This window comes from Diospyros lotus, chromosome 2, assembly GCF_014633365.1.
Source record: "Diospyros lotus cultivar Yz01 chromosome 2, ASM1463336v1, whole genome shotgun sequence".
NCBI classification, from domain to species: Eukaryota; Viridiplantae; Streptophyta; class Magnoliopsida; order Ericales; family Ebenaceae; genus Diospyros; species Diospyros lotus.
This window is the reverse complement of record NC_068339.1, coordinates 47,270,231-47,291,120: the sequence shown is the minus strand read 5'-3', so window position 1 is coordinate 47,291,120 and position 20,890 is coordinate 47,270,231. Positions and strand designations below refer to the sequence as shown.

At 37.1% G+C, this 20,890-nt stretch overlaps 2 protein-coding genes and 1 long non-coding RNA gene across 8 annotated transcripts in view; 1 reads left to right on the top strand and 2 right to left on the bottom strand.

Annotated features, from left to right (window-relative positions):
• Positions 1-35: 35 nt before the first annotated feature.
• On the bottom strand, positions 36-13,096 carry LOC127794398 (mediator of RNA polymerase II transcription subunit 8-like). 2 transcript variants are annotated; one of them, XM_052325442.1, is made up of 11 exons: positions 12,264-13,096; positions 11,400-11,524; positions 9,941-10,065; positions 9,687-9,864; positions 7,358-7,479; positions 6,133-6,432; positions 5,536-5,592; positions 4,183-4,320; positions 3,154-3,207; positions 915-969; positions 36-746 (listed from the first exon to the last, which is right to left on the bottom strand). In XM_052325442.1, exons 1-11 carry the CDS (start codon positions 12,449-12,451, stop codon positions 376-378), a joined length of 1,713 nt encoding a protein of 570 aa, XP_052181402.1. In that variant the 5' UTR covers positions 12,452-13,096; the 3' UTR covers positions 36-375. The 2 variants fall into 2 exon arrangements, with proteins under 2 accessions (XP_052181402.1, XP_052181401.1); XM_052325441.1 differs by having other exon boundaries at positions 37-746; positions 4,183-4,377.
• On the top strand, positions 12,760-13,329 carry LOC127794402 (uncharacterized). The gene is made up of 2 exons (XR_008021654.1): positions 12,760-12,898; positions 13,090-13,329. It is a non-coding gene; the product is annotated as an uncharacterized LOC127794402 (long non-coding RNA).
• A 5,907-nt stretch (positions 13,330-19,236) lies between these two features.
• The window catches only part of LOC127794397 (mediator of RNA polymerase II transcription subunit 8), a 52,553-nt gene continuing 50,899 nt past the window's right edge, over positions 19,237-20,890 (bottom strand). For 2 of the 5 annotated variants that reach the window (XM_052325433.1, XM_052325437.1), the window contains 2 exons: positions 19,820-19,874; positions 19,237-19,627 (listed from right to left, as the gene is read on the bottom strand). In XM_052325433.1, the coding sequence (XP_052181393.1) occupies positions 19,428-19,627; positions 19,820-19,874 (255 nt within the window). In that variant the 3' untranslated portion in view covers positions 19,237-19,427. The remainder of the gene's footprint in view (positions 19,628-19,819; positions 19,875-20,890) is intronic. The other 3 variants (XM_052325438.1, XM_052325436.1, XM_052325440.1) reach the window with 3 other exon arrangements.

Sequence of the window (20,890 nt, the reverse complement as noted above, 5' to 3'; positions counted from 1 at the left end):
ATGGTTTAAGGAACCATTAGTGCTGTTCACTGTAACTTTTACCAGACCTACAGCTAGTATAATGAATTTGTATATATTTTCCCGTCCAAGATGACGACTTATTTTGGTACATAAACTTGCATTTACAGTTCACTTCAACTCAATGCTATGTTTTTCTATAAGGTGAGGTAAACATAATTATGAACTAACAATAATATGTCTAGTCTTTACTTATAAGTTTGCAAGGAACACATCTATCAATTGGCAGAATGGTCAAATATTTTGCTCCAAATTAACATAAAGCAACCAAACTGTCATATACCACTAAAAAAAAGTCATTTAGCTTTTCTTAAAAACATGAGCTTAGACTATTGCATTTCACTGTTCATTTGGCGGTCATTGAAATCTAGGAAAAGGTGGTGGTGCATTTTGGTGGGTAGCCATACTAGTACCGAGCTGTTGATTCAGCTGTCTCCGAAATCTGGGAAGAGGTGGTTGTGCATTTTGGTGGGCAGCCATAGTAGTACCAGATTGTTGATTTGGTTGTCTTTGAAATCTGGGAAGAGCTGGCAGTGCATTTTGGTGGGCAGCCATGCCAATGTTAGTTTGTTGATTCGATTGTCTCTGAAATCTGGGAAGAGGTGGTAGTACATCTTGTTGAGCATTATGTGACATTAAGTTACCAAATGCACCTTGTGAAGTGGATTGTTGCTGTTGCTGCTGAATGGGCATCATACCACCGGGATTAACTGCTCCCATGTTGAACACTACATTAAAAACTAACATATTTTAGTTAGCTATGTCCAATTTCATAATTTAGCAGCAAGAAACAGTAGCATCAGTGCATCATACATCTTATAATCACACCTAGCCTATTGCTTCTCATTTAAAGAACAAAGCAAGAGAAAATGTAGGCAAAAAGGAGTAGTTCATACCCTTATCACTCAGAATTTCGGAAGCATGGGGCCAATTGCCACTAGAGAGTCCAAACTGATAGTGATAAAGCCAACGTGAGAAATAAGTTAAGAGGGCTTTGATCAATGACAAAATAATATAATAGAGTACAAACTAAATTTATTGGCATCATGGCTCTGCAAGAAAATTATAAAAAATAAATTCAAAGTAACACACTAGAGCATTGTAATACTTGTGAGCCTTACCAATAAGAGAAGCCATACTATTGTTGCAAAGAATCAAACTGCACCTATGTACATTATCCATTATCCAGTACAGAACAAAATGGGTTCATTACTAACTTTGATCTTCATATAATAAATAGAGCTTTCCTTTCTAAACGATCATCCACGTCCACAAATCTTGTTTCCTTTCATGTATCGAATAAATAATTCCATTATTTCCACCAAAACATCTATAGGATACACAAGCATCAAAACTCTATGACATCCAATACCCCTAACAAAAAAGAACCATGTGACCCATGAAGCACACCACCTGGGCCTTCATTAGTTGGATCAACTCAGTTAAAACAGACATGTTCCTCACTCTGAAAAGCCCCAAACCAACAAAATTTCAATTCTAAAATAGGTAACTCACACCTAGCTAGAAACCAATCTGACATGTATTAATACAATATCTAATTAATTATGGGCCTCAAGATCATTGGTTACAATTTACGATTTACACAAAGACTTCCATGCATAACCATATTGTAGTGAAAGTGAATTCTTATTATGAATGGGTGAAGTCATATTGCAATAATAACCTTTTTGGTTTACCACTGCCTATACAAAGTGCTCCAGAACTTTTTCTTTGCAAAAAAAGACTTATCAAAGAGAATCAACTGAATCAAAACAAATACTACATGGTCTATTTCTCCTCAACGGCTTTCCACTATTTTTGCATTTCATTGTTATTTGGCCTGCTTCAAGCAAAAGAAGGAAGGATTGGTCAATAGCATAGCTCTTTCTTTCCTTAGTCCTTGTGTTACCTCCGTACATTCATCACTTGTTATAGCATCAATAGTAATTGAATAACTATTTGCGTTTTGCACTAACCATTAGTATCTTTAGGACCCAAAAAACCTCAGGGAAAACCTATTTTAAAAAAAAAAAAACACTTCCCCTGTATGAGGCCACCATACGATGCTCACTGCTTGGTGAGGGTCATTTGATTTTGGCTGCATGAGCGAGCTAGCTAGCAAATAAACACACTCCTCCTAACCTCATAATCTATTAAAAGAAAGCCCTTTCTCCTTTTAACAAGGTAAGCCCCTTCGCTTTCTACATGCATGCACTCCATTACTGTCACCAGAAATTGCAGGATGAGAAGGATCTAAAGTGATGGCACCTACAGAAATGGAATGTTCCAAACCATTATGGGCGCTACAGAAATGGAATTTTCCTAAGGATTCTGTTCTAGATTTGTAGATCAGAGCTGATTCATTTACCATATAACAGAATAAATAAGTCTGCAGGATTTGAATAGAGAGTTCTTGAGTGATACCACCCATAAAGGGCATATAATACTAGAATCCTCTCTTCCAAATCAAGCTACTTAATAAGTCTATTGGAGCATGAACAGTTACGTAAGTAGCAACAAGACGTTTCTTGGGATGGGTAGATATCATTCCATATTCAATCAATTCCACTCTAGGTTTGGCTCTAAGACAAACCAATCCAGGTCAACCAAGACCTTTCCATCAACATGTACGCACACTGTGCATGGAAATGTGGATCAACCCGATTTCCCTCAGGTTGGGTTTGAATTGGTTCCATAGTTTAGTTTCATTCTGGCTTGGCTCTAACACATGCTGAACCAACTGATTTACATCCATATTCCAACATTTATGAGTTCCTCCTCCATCGATACCCGTTCATGGCCGAGGATAAAGCAGGACTACTTTTCTTCCAACTGTTGTTTAATCATGCACATTTTGTACATCAGTATTGTTATTTCAAATAACATTGCCAGTCAAGAAGAATGGAAGAATGGCTAATGTATCCTGTTTCCTCAGAAATATGATCGAAGTACATACATGTGATGTGAAATCTAGTTTGAGGATAATATCTAACTAATGTTTCAGATTCAGCATGCAATTAATTGTTCATCTGAGATGGCACCTCTTTGTAACGTTGTGCTATATTCATGTGTCTCATTACTACAGATAGACAACTAAACATTCAGGGGGTGGCGGTAAAGCAAATTAAACCTGACCTGCATTCTTGGCAAAAGTAACTGCGATGCTGTGATAGCTGACAAATTTGAAATCTGCCATGGACAAAAAAGAGTCCATCAGAAAAACAGTATGAAACAGAAGGCTTGACAAAAGAAAGGGCAGGAAAATAAACATGGAAAGAGCAAATAATAAGCAGTGTAAAAGGAATTCAATTACAAATTGACATAAAAAAATATAAACAGCAATATAGACTAGTAAATAAAAAACATGTTATCAATTTCAGCACGAAAGATTCATATTTCCTTCAAACAAATAAATAGTAAAAGGGTGTCATCAAAGTAGTGTCCAGATAAATAGCAATTTTATTCAACAGACCAAGAGAATTTACATCCATATTATTAACATTATCAGGCAAAAAGTAGTTGGAGGTTGAATAGCCAACCATAAAAAATGCATCTTTAGATCTTTTGACATTCTATAACGGAATACTGTTATAAACAATAACTGCTTACTGAAAATGGACCGTTTTAGAATGGCAGGGTAGCTGTATTGCTATGTATAGTAAAGGGCAATTGCCTTTAGAATTGATTATAACCAATACTCAGGAACAACATAGCCGAACAACTTTAAGGTTGAAACCCTGCAGATTGGGTGTGCGATCACTCTAAGTTGTGAAGTTGACCTCACAGAACTACCATTTCAAAGATAACTCTAAGCAAAACTATGAACTTCCAAAAAAACTCTTAAATATCAGGAAATGTCATATGGGCCAAACTAAAGAAAACCACACAGATGAGGTGAAGGAAGAAATTTTATCTTGCTGCTGTAAATAAGTCCAAGACAAATAGTTTCTCCGAGCAAAGCAACAAGAAACCAGAAAGGAAATAATAACTGGAGAAAAAGAATCATAGATTTTACACCTCCTAGTTATCTGTTGATGTAAAACGTGCTTAGCATTTATACCTTTGTCAAACTTATTTCTTATGCAAGTGCAAATATATATCATCTCAGGGAACAAAAAGGTATTGAAAAGGAAATTGAAAACAAAAAGAATAAAACAAATATACCATTTCTGTATTTGCAGTGCGCTGAGCAGCATTAAACACTGCGCTATTGGCAGGGCTAGAAAACTGGCTAAAATAAGGATTCAACTGGTTCCCTTGGTTCATCTGGCTCTGAACTGGTCCAGGAGACAGCAGCCTATCCTGGAATTGCTGGGTCACCAATGTTTGAGAGAATGGCATTTGATGCTGACAATGAAACTGGAAAATGGATGGCATTGACCAAGCAATTAACAGAGAAAGCTTAAAAGAATAAGGAAGCATAAGCAAACCAAAGAGTTCATAGGCATATTATGAGACTACGTATTAGCTTAAGTTGAAATTCTTTAATTCTGTCCAACACATGAGAGAGTACTGATATATAAGAGATCCATTTTCCAGATGTTGGAAAATGGGAGATGGTGAGAAATTTGGACCACTTGAGTGCAGAGCTAGAGATGTAAGTAGAGTCCTGTGTTTCAATGACTGGAACTAATAAATCCAAGTGCAAACTCATTCCAACATTTGCATGTTCACTTTTCCTGACCAACAATAATAGGACATTCCATCATTCTCCCATGCCAGCCAATTATAAATTCTGAGATTGATCATCTCTGTAGTGAAAACTAATTGAAGTTACTGAAAGAAATTATGGCACCCAAAATAATTGCAAAACATGTTGACAATTTACTTCCATGCTATCAATACTAGTAAACGAATAAGATAATATGAATGAACAAGGGACCTAAAATTAACTGGTAATTTAACCAAAAAGTTCACCTAACCATAGCATGCTTTCAGCTCTTCGAAATGTTTACTGATGTTTGGTAATCAGAAGATCAAGAAGAAATGACATCTATCCTTGCAGTTGCCAATAAACAAAATGCAAATGGAAGGTCAAAACTTAGAACCAACAAAACCAACAAGAACTGAGTGGTGAACAGAATAGATCTTTCACAACTTATGGGTGCACAGAAACCACGATGGCCCTCTCTACTGCCATCACTGCAAGTGATAAAACCATTGTGATCATCAAACTGTAACCATCACATTTCTCAAAATCCACTATCTATCAACACTGCAGCTATGGGAAATACTTAGATACACTCAGTGTGTGGGCCAACCCATACACCAGACGGGAAGTCAAGATCTCAAAGTACACATACTAGATCAGCAGCATTATAGAACACTTACTTGGCAGCTAACAGGTACAGTAGATTATCTGCTGTGAAGCAATGGTATATCATACATGATACTGAATAGACAGATAGAAGAGAAAGAAACATAACTTCACATGTGCACCCCTGTATACCTAATTGTATTTCTACTTTATGTTAAGTATATGTTCCAGTGGAAGTAATAAACAGCATGATAAGTTACCAATTGAAATTTCTGCTCAGCCTGTCCATGCAAATCATGCAGCCGCCCCAGCTGATTCTGCAGAAACAATATTCAACTTCCATTAGGACAGCTGTCTTGCATGCAAAAGAGTCAGCACATAAATGTTACAGAACATAGATACAGTTGAGCCACTTGCATAGGGAAACAAGAAACAGACATATCAGTAAACTTCCTGTAGCCCATACGGAGGATCTAGGAATGTATGGTATAGAAGTAGAAAAAATTTCAAAACCTTGGTAAAGAATATGTGGAGCTCTCCGTACACATGGGTTTGAGGACAACATTATACTGAGTCAGATAGATAGACTTTTAGAAATATTTATAGGGAACTTGTGTTAACCAACCATAAGAAACATTTGAAATTTCAAAACTTCCGGCCCTCGCTCAAACTTCAACAAAGTAAAAAAGAAATACAATTTCCAACATTGCCATACTGAACATAAGAAAAAAGAAAAATAAGGAGATTTAACAGAAGAAAAATAGTATCACAGAAATGCACATGCATGTTTGTGGCAGCAAGGTGGAGTGATGGAATTTAAATGTGCATGCACACAAAAAATGATGTGAAGTCTGTACCTGTCCTAATACAGGCAGTGAAGATTGCCAAAATTGCTGGTGAGCAAGAAGTTGCTGCTGATGCTGTGGCAATTGCATCAATTTCTGCCTTTTCTGCTGATGTTGATGCTCCTGCTGTAGCTGTTGTAGGTGCTGCGGCTGCTGTGATTGTTGCTCAGAAGAAGGTGTACTTGTCATGTTTGTGCCAGACATGGGTGAATAGGCATTTGGCAGTTGTGACATTGTATCATCAAATGAAGTTGCTGCTGTAGCACCAGAAGGAGAATCCACAGGGCTCCCAATTTCTTGTGCTCCAGATGCCTACAACAAAATTGTTAGGTAAAGCACATAGTCAAAGCAATACTATAAGGAAGGTTAAAATATGATAGTAGAAATACAGTAATCAACCAAAAAGGTACAGGTAAGAAGAGAACTTTCTATAAGCTGGCTTGAAATGGTGGAGATAGCAAAGACACAGAAATGGCAAGGACAGAAAACAAATAGAGATGGAAGAAAACCAAATAGAGGTTTCAAGGTCAGGAAAATAAGCCAGAGTAGAAAAAAACATAAAACATACTGAATGAAGTTATAATCAGGAGACAGCCTTTATCCATTCAAAAGAAACATTTGAAAAGCACTCGGCACTCCATATTTGAGTGCTAAATAGCTTATTATTCTCATTTATGATGAGAAGTGAGGAAGATATAGGGGACAATAAGAACTGATGTTTGATGCCAAAGAGGATGAGGGCTAGCAGAGCGCCGATCAATAACAATCCTATCCTTCATTCTCCAATACTTGTTATGGAAATATTTTTCATAGCATCCTGCATTTTCAAAAGATTAACTTATATTCCATTTAACCAAACATTTTTCTGGGAGTGGGAACCCCTATTAGAAAAGAACCAAAGCATGGGCAATGTGAGGTAGAACCAAAAAAAGGCACAGATGAGTGCAGGGGCGGATCTAGGAGCAGATCTAGAGGAGGGCTGGCCCCCAGATCCATAAACCATTTCAGCCCTCCTCCCCCCAAATGGGCCAGATTTGCCTTGCAAATCTCAGGGAGGGCTGAATCCGGGGGGGGGGGGGGGGCTGCAGCCCGTGCCTCCCCCCCCCCCTAAATCGGATGAGTGTATAGCCAATTAAAAGAATGCCATTAGGAGCTGAAGCAGCATAGCGTCTTAAGAATTCATATGAAATAGGGAATTAAAGAAATGAATTAATATGGTGAGATTTAACAAACTAACCTGTAGCATACTACCAAATGCATCAGGAAGAGTATGTGCTTCATCAGCTACAGAGAGTATATCTACCAGATGCTTTGGAAGTGCAGATGCAATCTGCCTTTGGTCTTCAGGGATTTGTAAACCTGCATACACAGAGCAGGTATATAAAATCAAAAATAGTAAATGCTTTTAATTGGTGAAGAGGTGACAAAGGAAACCTAAATTTACAGGTGCCATAGAAGAGCTTTTTCACAAAATTAATACTGTTCACACAAAAAAATCCAAAATAAAACTCTCCCTACACATAACACAACACAAAAAAAGTCGATGAAAAACCGCTGGCTAAGCCAGCGATTCTCATTAGAACCACAAAATGGGAAATGCAGCAGCAGTTTTCTTTTGGAAATGCTAGCTCAGCTAGCAGCCCCCTCTTGGCTCCTCTAATAAAGCCTTTGGCTTCTCTATGCTATATCTTGTCATGCGTGTAGAATTTTAGTTTGGAAAACAGTTTAAGGGGAGTTTTATTTTGGAAATTTTTTCAATGGAAATTTTTAATTTTGTAAAAAACTTGGTGCCACATAGAACAAACTCCATATATAATAGAAAAGTCTTTTAAGCAAATTTTGAACATGTACAAAAGGAAAGGCCGCCTTCAATGAGGGAACCCTGCGGAATCCTTATATAATATGTTTAATCTCCTAAATATGTCAAAAATTATTATAAGCAGATGGACATTTAATTGCATACTTACACTGAAATTAGGTAAATTACAACCAGACCCCCTGTATTTTAGTTCAGACACCCTATATGATTTAAATTTAGCATTTGAAATCCCTGTTTTTGAGTTTATTTTATCTTTTTCAAACAGCCCTTTCCATCAGTATAGAGTTAAATGTTGTTCAAAAACTATCAAAATGACCTTGTTTTTAATAAGCTTCAAATGCTAAATTTAAATTACACGTGATCTCCATGTAAGTTACTAAACTAGATGAGGTCTTGGAGTTTACACTACTCTTTGTTAATGTCATTGCAAACTTGACCTAACTGAAGGGGCTGTTTAAAGAGTGTGTGTATGACCTTTAGGTGTACAATTTAAACTGCAGAGAGGTCTCCATAAAAATTCTAACATGTCCAACCAGCAACACGATCTGTAAGCCCATAACCAGCCAACACCAGAAAGATAAATCAGTCCAGACCTAATTCAGCTCAGAAGATTCAGTGCATTAACAGAAAGAGGAGTTTTATTTTGGAAAATAGTTTAAAGGGAATTTTAGTTAGGAAATTTCTTTTATACACATATTTAATTTCCTAAAAACCCAGTTCCACATAGAATAAAATCCATGTGCAAAAGAAAAGTCATTTGAGCAACAGTTGGATGTATGTGAAAGGAAGGACCAGTTTAGAGGGACGAATCTTGTGGAAACCTTATGTGATATGTTTAATCTCTTATATATGTCAAATTTAATTTATTATAACTGGATGGATATTCAAACTGCTATACTTATTTATTGAAATTAGGGTAAATTCCACTCAGACCTCCTGTAGTTTTGGATCAATTTGCAAAGACTCCCTATGGTTTAAATTTAAAGTCCCTGTTGTTTGCTTCTTTGTTTTTTTTTTTTTTTTCAAACGATCCCTTCCATTTACCTGGACTTTAATGTCACCAACAAAGCCATTTTTAATAAAGCTTCAAGTGCTAAATTTAAACAAGGAGTCACTGTAAAACAAAAATAAACCAGTGTCTAGGTGGAGATTTTACCCTACTCCTTTTTAATGTCTTTGCTAAGTTGACCTAACGGAAGGGGCTATTTAAAAGGATGGGGGATGCAAATAACAGGGATCTCAAGTGCTAAATTTAAACCACAGAGGGTTTCCATAAAATTCTAACCAGTCCAACAAACAACACAATCTGCAAACCTATAACCAGTCAACACCAAAACACAAGTCAGTCAAAACCTAATTCAGTCGAGACTCCACATATTCTAGTTGTTAATAGAAAAATGTGCGCGGGGGGGGGGGGGGGGGGGGGATCGTAAGCAAGGAAAATAAATCCAGCTGCAACAAAAAACATATCAAACCTTAATCTCACTGGGTGGCACAGCAGAAGAAAGAAAATTCTTGGGAATACTACAGAACTATTGAGGAGCTTGAGATTGCTTTCAAGAGCGACCATACAAGCGTTGATTTTGATTCCAGATAGTTCAACTCATATCATTATTTTAACTCTTGAGAGGAGAGTTTTACATGGCCAGGCAAATTAATGGAAATCAAAAGTTCTAAATTATAATAGAACATTATAGTTCTAGTTTGATAACATTAATTTCTCACTTAAATGGGTTAAGACGCAAACCTCCTCCATGATTGACAGCATTGCGAAGTAGCATTTCCTGTTCATTAATCTTTGCAGCATGATCCTTGTCTAAAGTTGGAGTAATAGCAGGTTCTTGTGGAGCAAGAAGGGCTTTACGACCCTCAGCTATAATTTTTTCAGCACTTTCACAGACTTCTCGAATATTATCCATTCTCTTCTGCAAACATAGAACAATAAATGGATGAGAAAAAGTTAAACTGAAAAAACTGCTGGCTCGATTACAGTTTAAGCACCTTTAACTTTTCAAGCTGTTCAGATACTGGCAGGTGGTCCATCCCCATTAACACCTGTTCTTTCTTGACAATATCATCCACTTCCATCTCAGGCAATAGCTTAGATGACAGCATAACAGGAAGAACTGTATCGACAGAACCCCATTATCTCACAGTAAAATGATTAGCAGTTGCAAGGAATGTTCAATTAGATGCAGGTCCATAAGTTACTGAAAAAGGCTTTGCAAATTCTGCAAGCTACATATTAGTACTTTTAGGTGGGATGAACTTCGATAAATAAATTCGAACAGCCCTGATCTTACCCAGAGGCCCACATTTCTTTAGGCCACTCAACAAAACAAACTGGTTTTGACTGAGATGAGAAAGAATGCGATTGTCCTGCTTGCTGAGAAACTTTTTGTTCTTGTGTGAAGCAATACGACCATGGATCTTAACATATTATGTAGGATGTATGATGTAAAACTATTAAAAGGGCATCCCTGTTGCCTGAGACTCTCCACCTTACAGTTGTCAAGGGAGGGTTGTCTTTCTGTGCAACCTTGCCTTTGCTTTGCAAAGAGGCTATTTCCGCAAATCAAACCTGTGACCTTTCAAGTCACAAAGGAGTAACCTTACCATTGTTGTGAAGGCTCACCCTCAATTCTTATGTATGATTGTATAACTAATAAAAAAATAAAACTTATACATTTATTTGATGCAAAAATTCAATGCTCTACCATTATAAGGAGGAAGAAAAAAAGGAACAAAAATTGGATAGCCTAGAAATTAGTTGGGTCATAGCTCATGAAAAACATATAAGCAAGCACAACAAAGGCATGATTGCCAGCGTCATTTTAGATAGAAACACTTTCGCATGGAGTTGTTGGGCAATCTACTGAGCAAATAGAATGAAATGGATTTAAGCACAAATCACCAAATCCTCAATAGCAGAGAAGTAGAGTAACCTTCTATCCACAATTTATGCTCCCAATCATCAAAATACCAGTCCAGAGAATGCATCAGTACCAAGTATTTCATCATATTCCAAACAAGCAAGTTTTAGGGTAAAACCCCTCCTTTTCTCTAACTTTCTTTCAAGGCCAAATTACTTCATCCCCTTGAGGTCTCAGGCTGTTTAGAGTTTGCTGGAAACAACCTTAACAAAACCCGTTGAAGGACTAGCTTAATTACTCTCACTTTTCACATGTATGATCCAACTGTGTTATACTTGGAATATTGTGTATTAACTTAAATGCCTGATCAATGAGTTATAATTCAGGGAAGTAAATTTGCTTCAGGGTGATTCAATAAAATATACTGACAAGCAAATTTTTTTTTTTTTTCTTTTTCCACTATCACTGCAAGAAAGAGAGTGAAATTTTCTAATATAAATAATTTAAGTATGCTTATCACACTATATTCCATTATCAGAGAATTTTGCACGTATATCTCAATAAAGTGAAGGAAGAGAAGTTCATACTTGCAGCGTTCTCTGCATTAACATTCGTCGGGTATACAACAAAGGCCTTGGAGACCTTGTTGACCTCTTCCATAATGTTAAAAAGCTCAAGATTCACCATAGAATATTGATTCAAGATGTCTTGCCTGCCACATAATACAAGTATATCAATATAGCTAAATTTTATCAAAAATATCAACCCCAAATTAATTAATTCATCATAGAAAACTCGTCAAGTACATATTGACCGGCACACAAAGCACGCAATTAGGTCAAATCAGTTACAGGTTTTTTAGAAAAAGAACTTGAGGTTTTCATAGAAGTTCAAAATCTTCCTGTTTATGAAAGACTGTATATTTAATAATAGAGTGAAAAATTCTTTTGCAGAAGACTAGCGGATGAAAAATAATATAAATTACTTTCTGCCTTGTTTGGAATAGCTACAGGAATGGATGAAAGGAAATACAGTAAATAACAAAAGATAATTGATGCCCTCTTAATAAAAATATAATTGGGGTCAGCCAGATTTGAATTTGTATAAAATTACTAAGACTAACATTTGCCAACAGATAAAGAATAAAGTTTTTTCATCTATTTTTTTCCTTAATAGGGGGAGATAAAATTAAGGCTTTAAAAAAGAGTGAACGGAGAGAATATTTTCATCCATTTTAATACTATATGTTATCTCTCATAACACCAAACAAACAAGGGGAAAGCCTCCATCCCATTTCTGTTCCATTCCGCTCTCCCAAAGCCAGGCAACTGTTTGCCCTTTATTTATTTCTTGGATGAATGTATTAGTCCTGGATCCTCTGTGAAATATCGCAAGCAAAGCAAGAAGAAGAAAAACACACGGGGAGAGAGAGAGAGAGAGAGAGGGCTCACCACTTGGGGACCGAATTGGTGATGACATTGGCATAGATATCTTCGATGATGCGTTCGATGGCTTTCTGGAGGCCGAGGGTTCGAGTCTTGAGGGGCTGGAGGTTGAGTTGCTGCTGCACCGCCGGATTCAACAGCTCAACAGGCTGCGATTGAGAGGCTTGGCCGCCCTGAGACGATGAGCCTTCCATGGCGACCTCGACCGACAAGCCCCTCTCGCAGCGGATGAGGACGAGAATGAGGATGAGTTGAAGGACTCGACTTTGCTACTGCTATTTCAGTTTCAACAATAATAAAGATATGATGGAATTGAATTGTGGAGAAATCGAGAAGCGGTGGATCGGCGTAACTGATATCAGCCATTGTGCAATCCTCCTGACCTGGGCAGATGGGACGACGGTTACACTACAACTCCCCAACCTCAATCCGCCACCCACTTTCCCTTCCCACAGTTTTGTTTGTACCTTCCCTCCTCCCTGCTTTTAATTCTTACTTTATCTTCAAAACCCAACGTGATTCGGTCTTCAATTCACTTGCTTTTGTCGCCTATAGCATCATCAGCCATTGACAGGCGTCGAATCGATAGAACACGGTGTTGCTGCTCGCTCTACAGAACCAACACGTTTCAGAGTGAGCAAGTGAGTGCATTCAATTCATTCCTCCTCCCACTCGCACTTTTTACGCAACTCTTGTTCTGATTGATGATCTCTCTCTCTCTCTCTCTCTCTCTCTCTCTCTGACCTTCTTCTTGAGGATTTTTCTTCTGGTTTTTGAGGCCTTTGCCACTTGTTCTTCTTGTTGTTTCATACTCTCAGTGGAGGTTTTGCAGTTTGATTTTACAGCCAGCCAGATGAAGGATGAAGAAGCCTCAATTTTCAGGAGCCCCAACCTGCTACAATATTGCATCAACTCTTTTTTTTCCTTTCGCAATTTTGTATTGTATTGTTCGATTAAGGCTCAATGTCGTTGTTGTTGTGCTCGATTTATTGTTTATCGTCTTGCACCTCTGCATGCACTCATCTTAGTCTGTGAAATAATAATATACTTGGGAGGCATGTGTATACGTATGTATCTACGATCATCTATTCTTCTTGGACTTGAAATGGTTTATCAGATAGATAGATAGATAGATAGATAGATATCCCGCCTAAATCTTCATCTTCATCTTCGCTTGGCTAGTAAACAGTAAAAATACCCAACTGGGGGCCATTTCTTGTACTTGGAAGACCTTGTCTTCGATGGTGCTGCTGTAGGCTGCCTGGCTGGCTGTACAAGTACTTGAAGCACTTGAAGCGGCCTGGTGGATATGGTCTGGACAAGATGAAGCAATCTCCTGGCAAACCTTCGGGTGCCACCAAACTGACTAGATTGTTTGGGGGTAATTTTCATGGACTACCAAATTGGCGCAAAACTACCTGCTGTCTTATTTGCTGTTCTTATGTAATGTAGTGGCATCTTTATTGCTTGTTTATTATGTTTTCCTTTCTTTGGCTAGGAAAGTGAAAAGATCACAAACATTCTTCTTCTTCTTCTTCTCTCTATCATTACCTATTTACTTTCAACCCACACATCCACCAAGGCAAAAGAGCGCACGCACCTAATGCCATCTTGAGCAGCCACAATATGTCCACTGGAACATCCCAACGGGTCTGATATTCCAGGAGTTCATGTCTATAAGATATGCAAGCTCTCTTTCAAGAAGTGCCCATTGCTGCTGTAAAGAAACAAAGCTAGGGCAAGAAATTAGGGCAAACCAAGAGCAAGAGAGAAAGCTCTTGATTTACTCAGAGGAATGAATTCACAAAAATAAGAACATAAGATACATAAAACAAAGGCAATATTGATTATATATGCTCAGCAGGCTTACCTCACCGCCTATCTTCTCCACAACATAAGAATTACAATTAACACCCTACTAAACTAGAAAATGCACAGAGAATACAATTATAACAACAATGAATTAAAAACAACAAAGTTGCAACAACGCTAGCAGTTTCATGTAACATGTTCATTCACATTCCTCCTCAAATTAGGTTACCTCTTGACTTGTTGCTTCTCTGAAAACCCCTGAGACACAACAACGAAGTTGCAACAATGCTAGTAGTTTCATGTAACATGTTCATTCACATTCCTCCTCAAATTAGGTTACCTCTTGACTTGTTGCTTCTCTGAAAATCCCTGAGACACCACTACCATTATCTGGACAGGTGAGACCTTCAGTCCAAATTTATCACACAAACATTGAAATCTACTTCTTGGTAAACCCTTAGTGAAAGCATCATCCAGTTGATGAGCAGTAAGAACGTAACGAATTTCTACTTCTCCATTTTCAACTTTCTTTCACACAAAATGTACATTGATCTCAATGTGTTTAGTGCGAGAATGAAATACTAGATTCTTTGCAATACTTTTAGCTGCTATATTGTCACTCCACACAATCGGTGTATGAACACACTGATAACCCAATTATGTAAACAATGATTTCAGCCACAAGATTTCAGTGACACCATGAGCAATAGCTCTGAATTTAGCATCTCCTACAAACCTGGCAACTACTGATTGCTTCTGAAAGCTCCAAACTATTAGATTACTCCCAAGGAAGACACAAACACCACTAGTTGATCTGCTTGTCACTCTACAACCAGCATGATTAGTATCAGTATAAACTACTAAAAGTAAGTCTATAGATGCTAGTGAGAACAATAAACCCAAGCCAAGGGTACCCTTTAGATACCTAAGTAATTTTTTACATGCCATCCAATGTTGTTGCTTAGGAGAAGATAGAAATTGACTTAATTTGTTGACTGTAAATGAGATATTCGATCTAGTATTAGGTCAAGTACTACAAGGAACCAATAATGGTTTGATATAGAGAAGGATTTAAGAAAGCATCACCATCATGGTTTACAGTTAATCATAGCTACCTTCCTCAACAAATCTAAGGTGTACTTAGACTGTGTAAGATAGATCCCATTTTGATTTCTGTGAGCTGCAAAACCCAAGAAGTAATGGACAAACCCGAGAGTTTTTGCGCAAAATTAGTATTTAAATCTTGAATAAAGGCTTTAAGGGTTGTTGGATCAAACTCTGTGACCAAAATATCATCAACATAGACCAATACAAACAACACAAACTGAGGGGTGCGCTTTATAAACAATGAAGCATTTGACACAGCTCTAATAAACCCCCATGACTGCAAAGCAGCTTTTAATTTTGTATACCAAGCTCATGGAGCTTGCTTAAGCCCATAAAGTGATTTCCTCAGCTTACACACATGAGAGAGATACTGAGCATCAACAAAACCCTCTAGTTGAGACATATAAACATTCTCACTAAGATCATCATTTAAAAAGCCATTGTTAACATCTGCTTGTTGAATGTCCCAACCAAATGTAACTGCTAAGGTGAATAAAACCCAAATAGTAAGGGCCTTAACAACCAGGCTAAAGGTTTTTGCATAGTCAACTCCCAATGTTTGGAGAAAGTTTTTGGCCACTAGTAGAACCTTGTACTTAAGTACTGTCCTATCTGGGTTATATTTAGTTCTAAAAACCCACTTGCAACCAATGAAGTTCATATCATCAGAAAATGGAACTAAAATCTAAGTATTATTGCGCTGTAATACTGCAAATTCCTCATCCATAGCCCTAACCCATCATGAGTCTAGAAAGGCCTCATGGACAAAACTAGGCTCTAGAGTACTCACTAGCACATGAGGAGAGGTAAGATGTAGTTGTTTAACCTTGGACCTTGTAAGCATGGGATGTGTAGAAGGTGCTGGAGCAACTATGGGTTTAAGAACACGAACTGTAGGTCTAGAAGTAGGCTGTGGAGATGAGCTAATGGCTGAGGTAGTTGAAGAGTTAAGTGTTTGATAAGGAAGAAGTTAAGGGTTGTGCTACTCTAAATGAAGGAGAAGAAGGAATGGACTGAAAGAACAAGGTAGAAAACCCACTAGCATAAGACTGAGATATAGTGATAGAAGAAGAAAACAATGTAGAGAAAGGAAAATCATCTGGATTAAATTGCACATGTCTTGAAATATAAACCTGACCAGAAGGATGAAGACATTTGTAACCTGCCTGTACATGACTATACCCAATGAAGACACATTTGGTTGAATGGAAATCAAATTTGTGCTTGTTATAAGATTAAAGATAAGGAAAACAAGCACAACCAAAGAGCTGCAACATTAAGTAATTGGGTTTCTTATGATATAGGAGTTCAAATGGGATCTTGAATTTGAGTAAAGAGAAAAGAAGCAAGTTTATTGTATAAACTGCAATTTGAAAGGCTTCAACTCAAAACTTAAGTGGCATATTAGCATGAGATAATAAAGTGAGTCCTATTTATGTTATATGTTTGTGTTTTCTCTCGGCAACACCATTCTATTGATGAGTATAGGGGCAGGTAAATCTAAGTTGTATGCCATTATTCTGGAGGTATGGTAAAAATGCCTTGAATTCCCAACCGTTATCAGTTTGTAAGGCTTTAATCTTGGTTTGAAACTGGTTTTTAACAAGTTTGTGAAAGATTATAAAGGCTGGAAAGGCATCAGACTTGAGCTTCAAAGGGTATAGCCACGTATACCTTGTATGGGCATCAACAAACATAATATAATACCTATACCCCTCAACAGATAAAATAGGAGAAGGACCCCATACATTTTAGTATAACAACTCAAGTGGTTTCTTTGTTGTAATTGAAGAATCAGCAAAAAAAGGTTGATGAAGTTTCCCAATTTTACATGAATCACATAAATAAAGAATTGAAGAACAAGAAATATGAATTTTATTAAAAATGAAATGCAATACATTGAATGATGGATGCCTTAATTTTGCATCCCAATGTTTGTACATTTTATAAATGAGGGTAACATAAATACTAGGGGCAGCTCACGACCAATTGGAGAATGTCCTTTACATTTATTTGAAGGAAAAATTGATGAAATTGTATTGCTAACAAAAGAAACAGGCTTATTGGATTGGGCAGAAATACTGGAGGCAACAGGATCAAGTGTTAAACCTATCTGATAAAGCCCATCCTTAAGACATCCTTTGAGTAGCACCTACCCGAAATTCTTATCATTAATCAAACAAGAATGAGAGTTAAATTCAGGAATAAGATCATGTTCTCTTGTAAGTTGAGAGACACTAAGTAAATTCTTTTTCATGTGAGAGACATGTAGAACATTTGATAATAAAATAGTAGAGATGAGTTTAGTTTGTGTATGCAACTGTCCAAGACCAACATTAGAGATAAGAAGTTGTTTACTATTACCAATGGAGACTTTATCACTTTTGTTGTAAGGAGACATTACTAAGGTCTGAAGTTATATGATTTGTGGCTCCAAAATCAACAAACCAAGAAATGATCAGAAAGAAAGGGTTGTAAGACTGTATCTAGTGGCTGCTAAGAAAAATGGTTATAGTGAGTCCTTGAATAAAACCTAGATCATTCATGTAAGTCTCGCTAGAATCACTAAGGGAGGCCACAAATGCTTTAGAGTCTACCTGATGGTGACCAAAATTCTTACCAAAGTTCTAATTAAGATTCCTCTGAAAATTTTTGTCAAATCTATGGTAACATCTATCAGCAAAATGCCCTAGTTTGCCACAAAACTGACAATAAACTCTCTTGCCCAATTGTCTACCCCGACTTCTTCCCCCTCAAGTCACATAACCACCTCTACTTTGCACAAAACTTCCTCTATAATTCACAGAATTTCCAACACATTTTTGTGTATATACTGTCATATTAACATGTATTGAAGACGATACAACATATTCAACAGTAGATGAATGTGGCAAATTCTGATAATTTAATCTCTACTCATGCATTAACAAGTACTAAACATTTTTAATATCAATGTCATCTATCTGATATTCATGATCCAGCTCATTAATGATTGCTAGAAGTAAATCCTTAACTTAAAGGTTCTCCTCTAGTAACAAGTAAATGGCCTATTATTTTGATCTTGAGAATACAATCATTAATAGACATAGCATCCTTTTTAATAAATCTAAGTTGTTGCCTCAATTGGAAAGACTTGGCAATTGTTTGACAAGAATACAAATTTTCAAGAGATGACCATACCTCGACAGATGATTCACAATAAATCACCTGCGTTAAGACTTCTTTGTCAATAGTTGAGAAGAGCCAACCAAGCAGCAACTAATCAGACCACATCCAGCTCAAGTACTCTGGATTCACCATGGACAATCCGACATCTCTAGCATAAGGATTCGCAATATATTTTGCTGGAGGTGTAGTTTTATTGAGTAAGGACCGGAGATCAAAGGCGTGAATTGTAGCCGAGACTTGTGCCTTCCAGAAGATATAATTACTCAGATCAAGCTTTATCGGAATGTAACTAAAAGCTTTTGTCATTGCAGTGAAGTCAAACTGCGAGGCTGAGGAGAACGAGGAGGAGGAATGAGGTGGAAAGGAATAAGAGGCTTTGTGATTGAGATTAAAAGCCATAAGACCTTAGTCACAGGCTTTGATACCATGTAAAGAACAAAACTAGGGCAAGAAATTAGAGCAAACCAAAAAGAGGAAGAGAGAAAGCTCTCAATTTACTCAGATGAATGAATTCACAAAAATGAGAACATAAGATACATAAAACAAAGACAATGTTGATTATATATGCTCAACTGGCCTACCTCACCATCTATCTTCTCAAGAATATAAGAATTACAATTAACACCCTACTAAACCAAAAAATGCACATAGAATAGAATTATAATAGCAATGAATTAGAAACAACAATGCTAGCAGCTTCACGTAACATATTCATTCACAGCTGCTGCATGGCTTAAGGAACTAGTTCTATTCACTTAGCTTTCTCCACCCAAGATGCAGACTTATATCAGCACACACATATATAATACAAACTCACATTTACAGTTTGACTTATGTGGCAGTCAACTTTTTATTTATCGCTATAATATGGTCGTCTCTACAAGAAATCTGATTTTACGGATAAACACAACTACGAACTTGAAATGAAATGTTGGTGTTTACATACAGAACTGCAAGGAAACCCCGATTAGTTGCCAGAATGGCAAAGATTCTACTACAGATTAACAGAAAGAAGACAAACTGCCGTATATTACCAACAAAAATCATTTGTTAGAAGAAAACTTGAGCCTAGACTACTACATTTCACTGTTGATTCGACTGTCTCTGCTGGAAGTTGGGAAGTTGTGCATTTTGATGGGCAACCATACCAGGTTGTAGATTCTGAGCATTATGTGGCATGTTACCGAATGCACCTTGTGAGGTGAGCTGTTGCTGTTGCTGCTGCTGCTGCTGCTGCTGAATGGGCATCATACCGCCAGAATTGGCTGCTCCTATGTTGAACACTGCATGGAAAACCCTCAACACATTTTAGTCAACTATGCCCAGTTTCATACTTTAGCAGCAAGGACCAGTAGCATCAATGCATCAGACAAATGATAACCACACCTATTGGCTATTGCTTCCTCATGTAAAGAACAAATGGCAAATCCATAACAAGCGAGAAAAAAACCTAAACAAAAAGGAGTAGTTCATACTCTGATCACTCAAAATTTGGGAAGCATGGGGCCGATTGCCACCGGATAGTCCAAACTGATAATTACAAAGCCAGCGTGAGAAAAACATTAGGGCTATGATCAATGACAAAATAGTATAAAATAGTACACTAAATTTACTGAGATCATGGCATTGCAATAAAATTATGAGAAATAAATCCAAAGTAACATCCTGCAGCATAGTGTAAAATTTGTCAGCCTTACCAAGAAAGCCGTACTGTTGCAAAGAATCAAACTGCAGGTATGCACATTACCCAGTACAGAACAAAATGGGTTCATTACCAACTTTGATCTTCATATAATAAATAGAGCGTTTATTTCTAAATTATCATCCAAGTCCACAAACCTTGTTTCCTTTTAAGTACTGAATAAATAATTCCATTATTTTTACTAAAACATCTATAGAATACATGGGCATCAAAACTCAAAGAAGTAAGAACATTCAATACCCTTGAAATAAGCTTTGAGATAGCTGAAAAGCTTGAATAAATAATTCTAGAGGTAACGAATGAAAATATATACACCCTAGTTGCTAATAATTCTCCTACAATTTAGGAGAAGATATAAACTATCTACTTCCTAGAAACTAGGAAAATTTATCTTCTAAAACTTGTGAAAACATCAGATACTTGATCAGTAGTTGGAATATAGGATAAGCTTATTCCTCCTTTTTCAATTTTCCTTTTTATAAAACTCCTATCAATTCTTACATATTTCATTCGGTCATGCTGAACCAGATTCTTCACAATATTGATAGCAGATATGCTATCACTATAAACTTTTGTTGGTTGAGATAAGGATATCCCTAAGTCTTCCATCATCCTTTCTAGCCAAATTACTTCACATATCCCTTGAGCAATAGCACGGAATTCGGCCTCGGCAGTGCTTCAAGCCACCACAGATTGCTTTTTGCTCCACCAAGTAACCACATTACCCCATAACTTGGTGCAATAACCTGAAGTTGACCTGCTATCCTCACGTGAACTAGCCCAATCAGCATCCACAAAACATTCAATTCTTCTTTCATTAGTTTTCTTGAACATCAGCCATTTC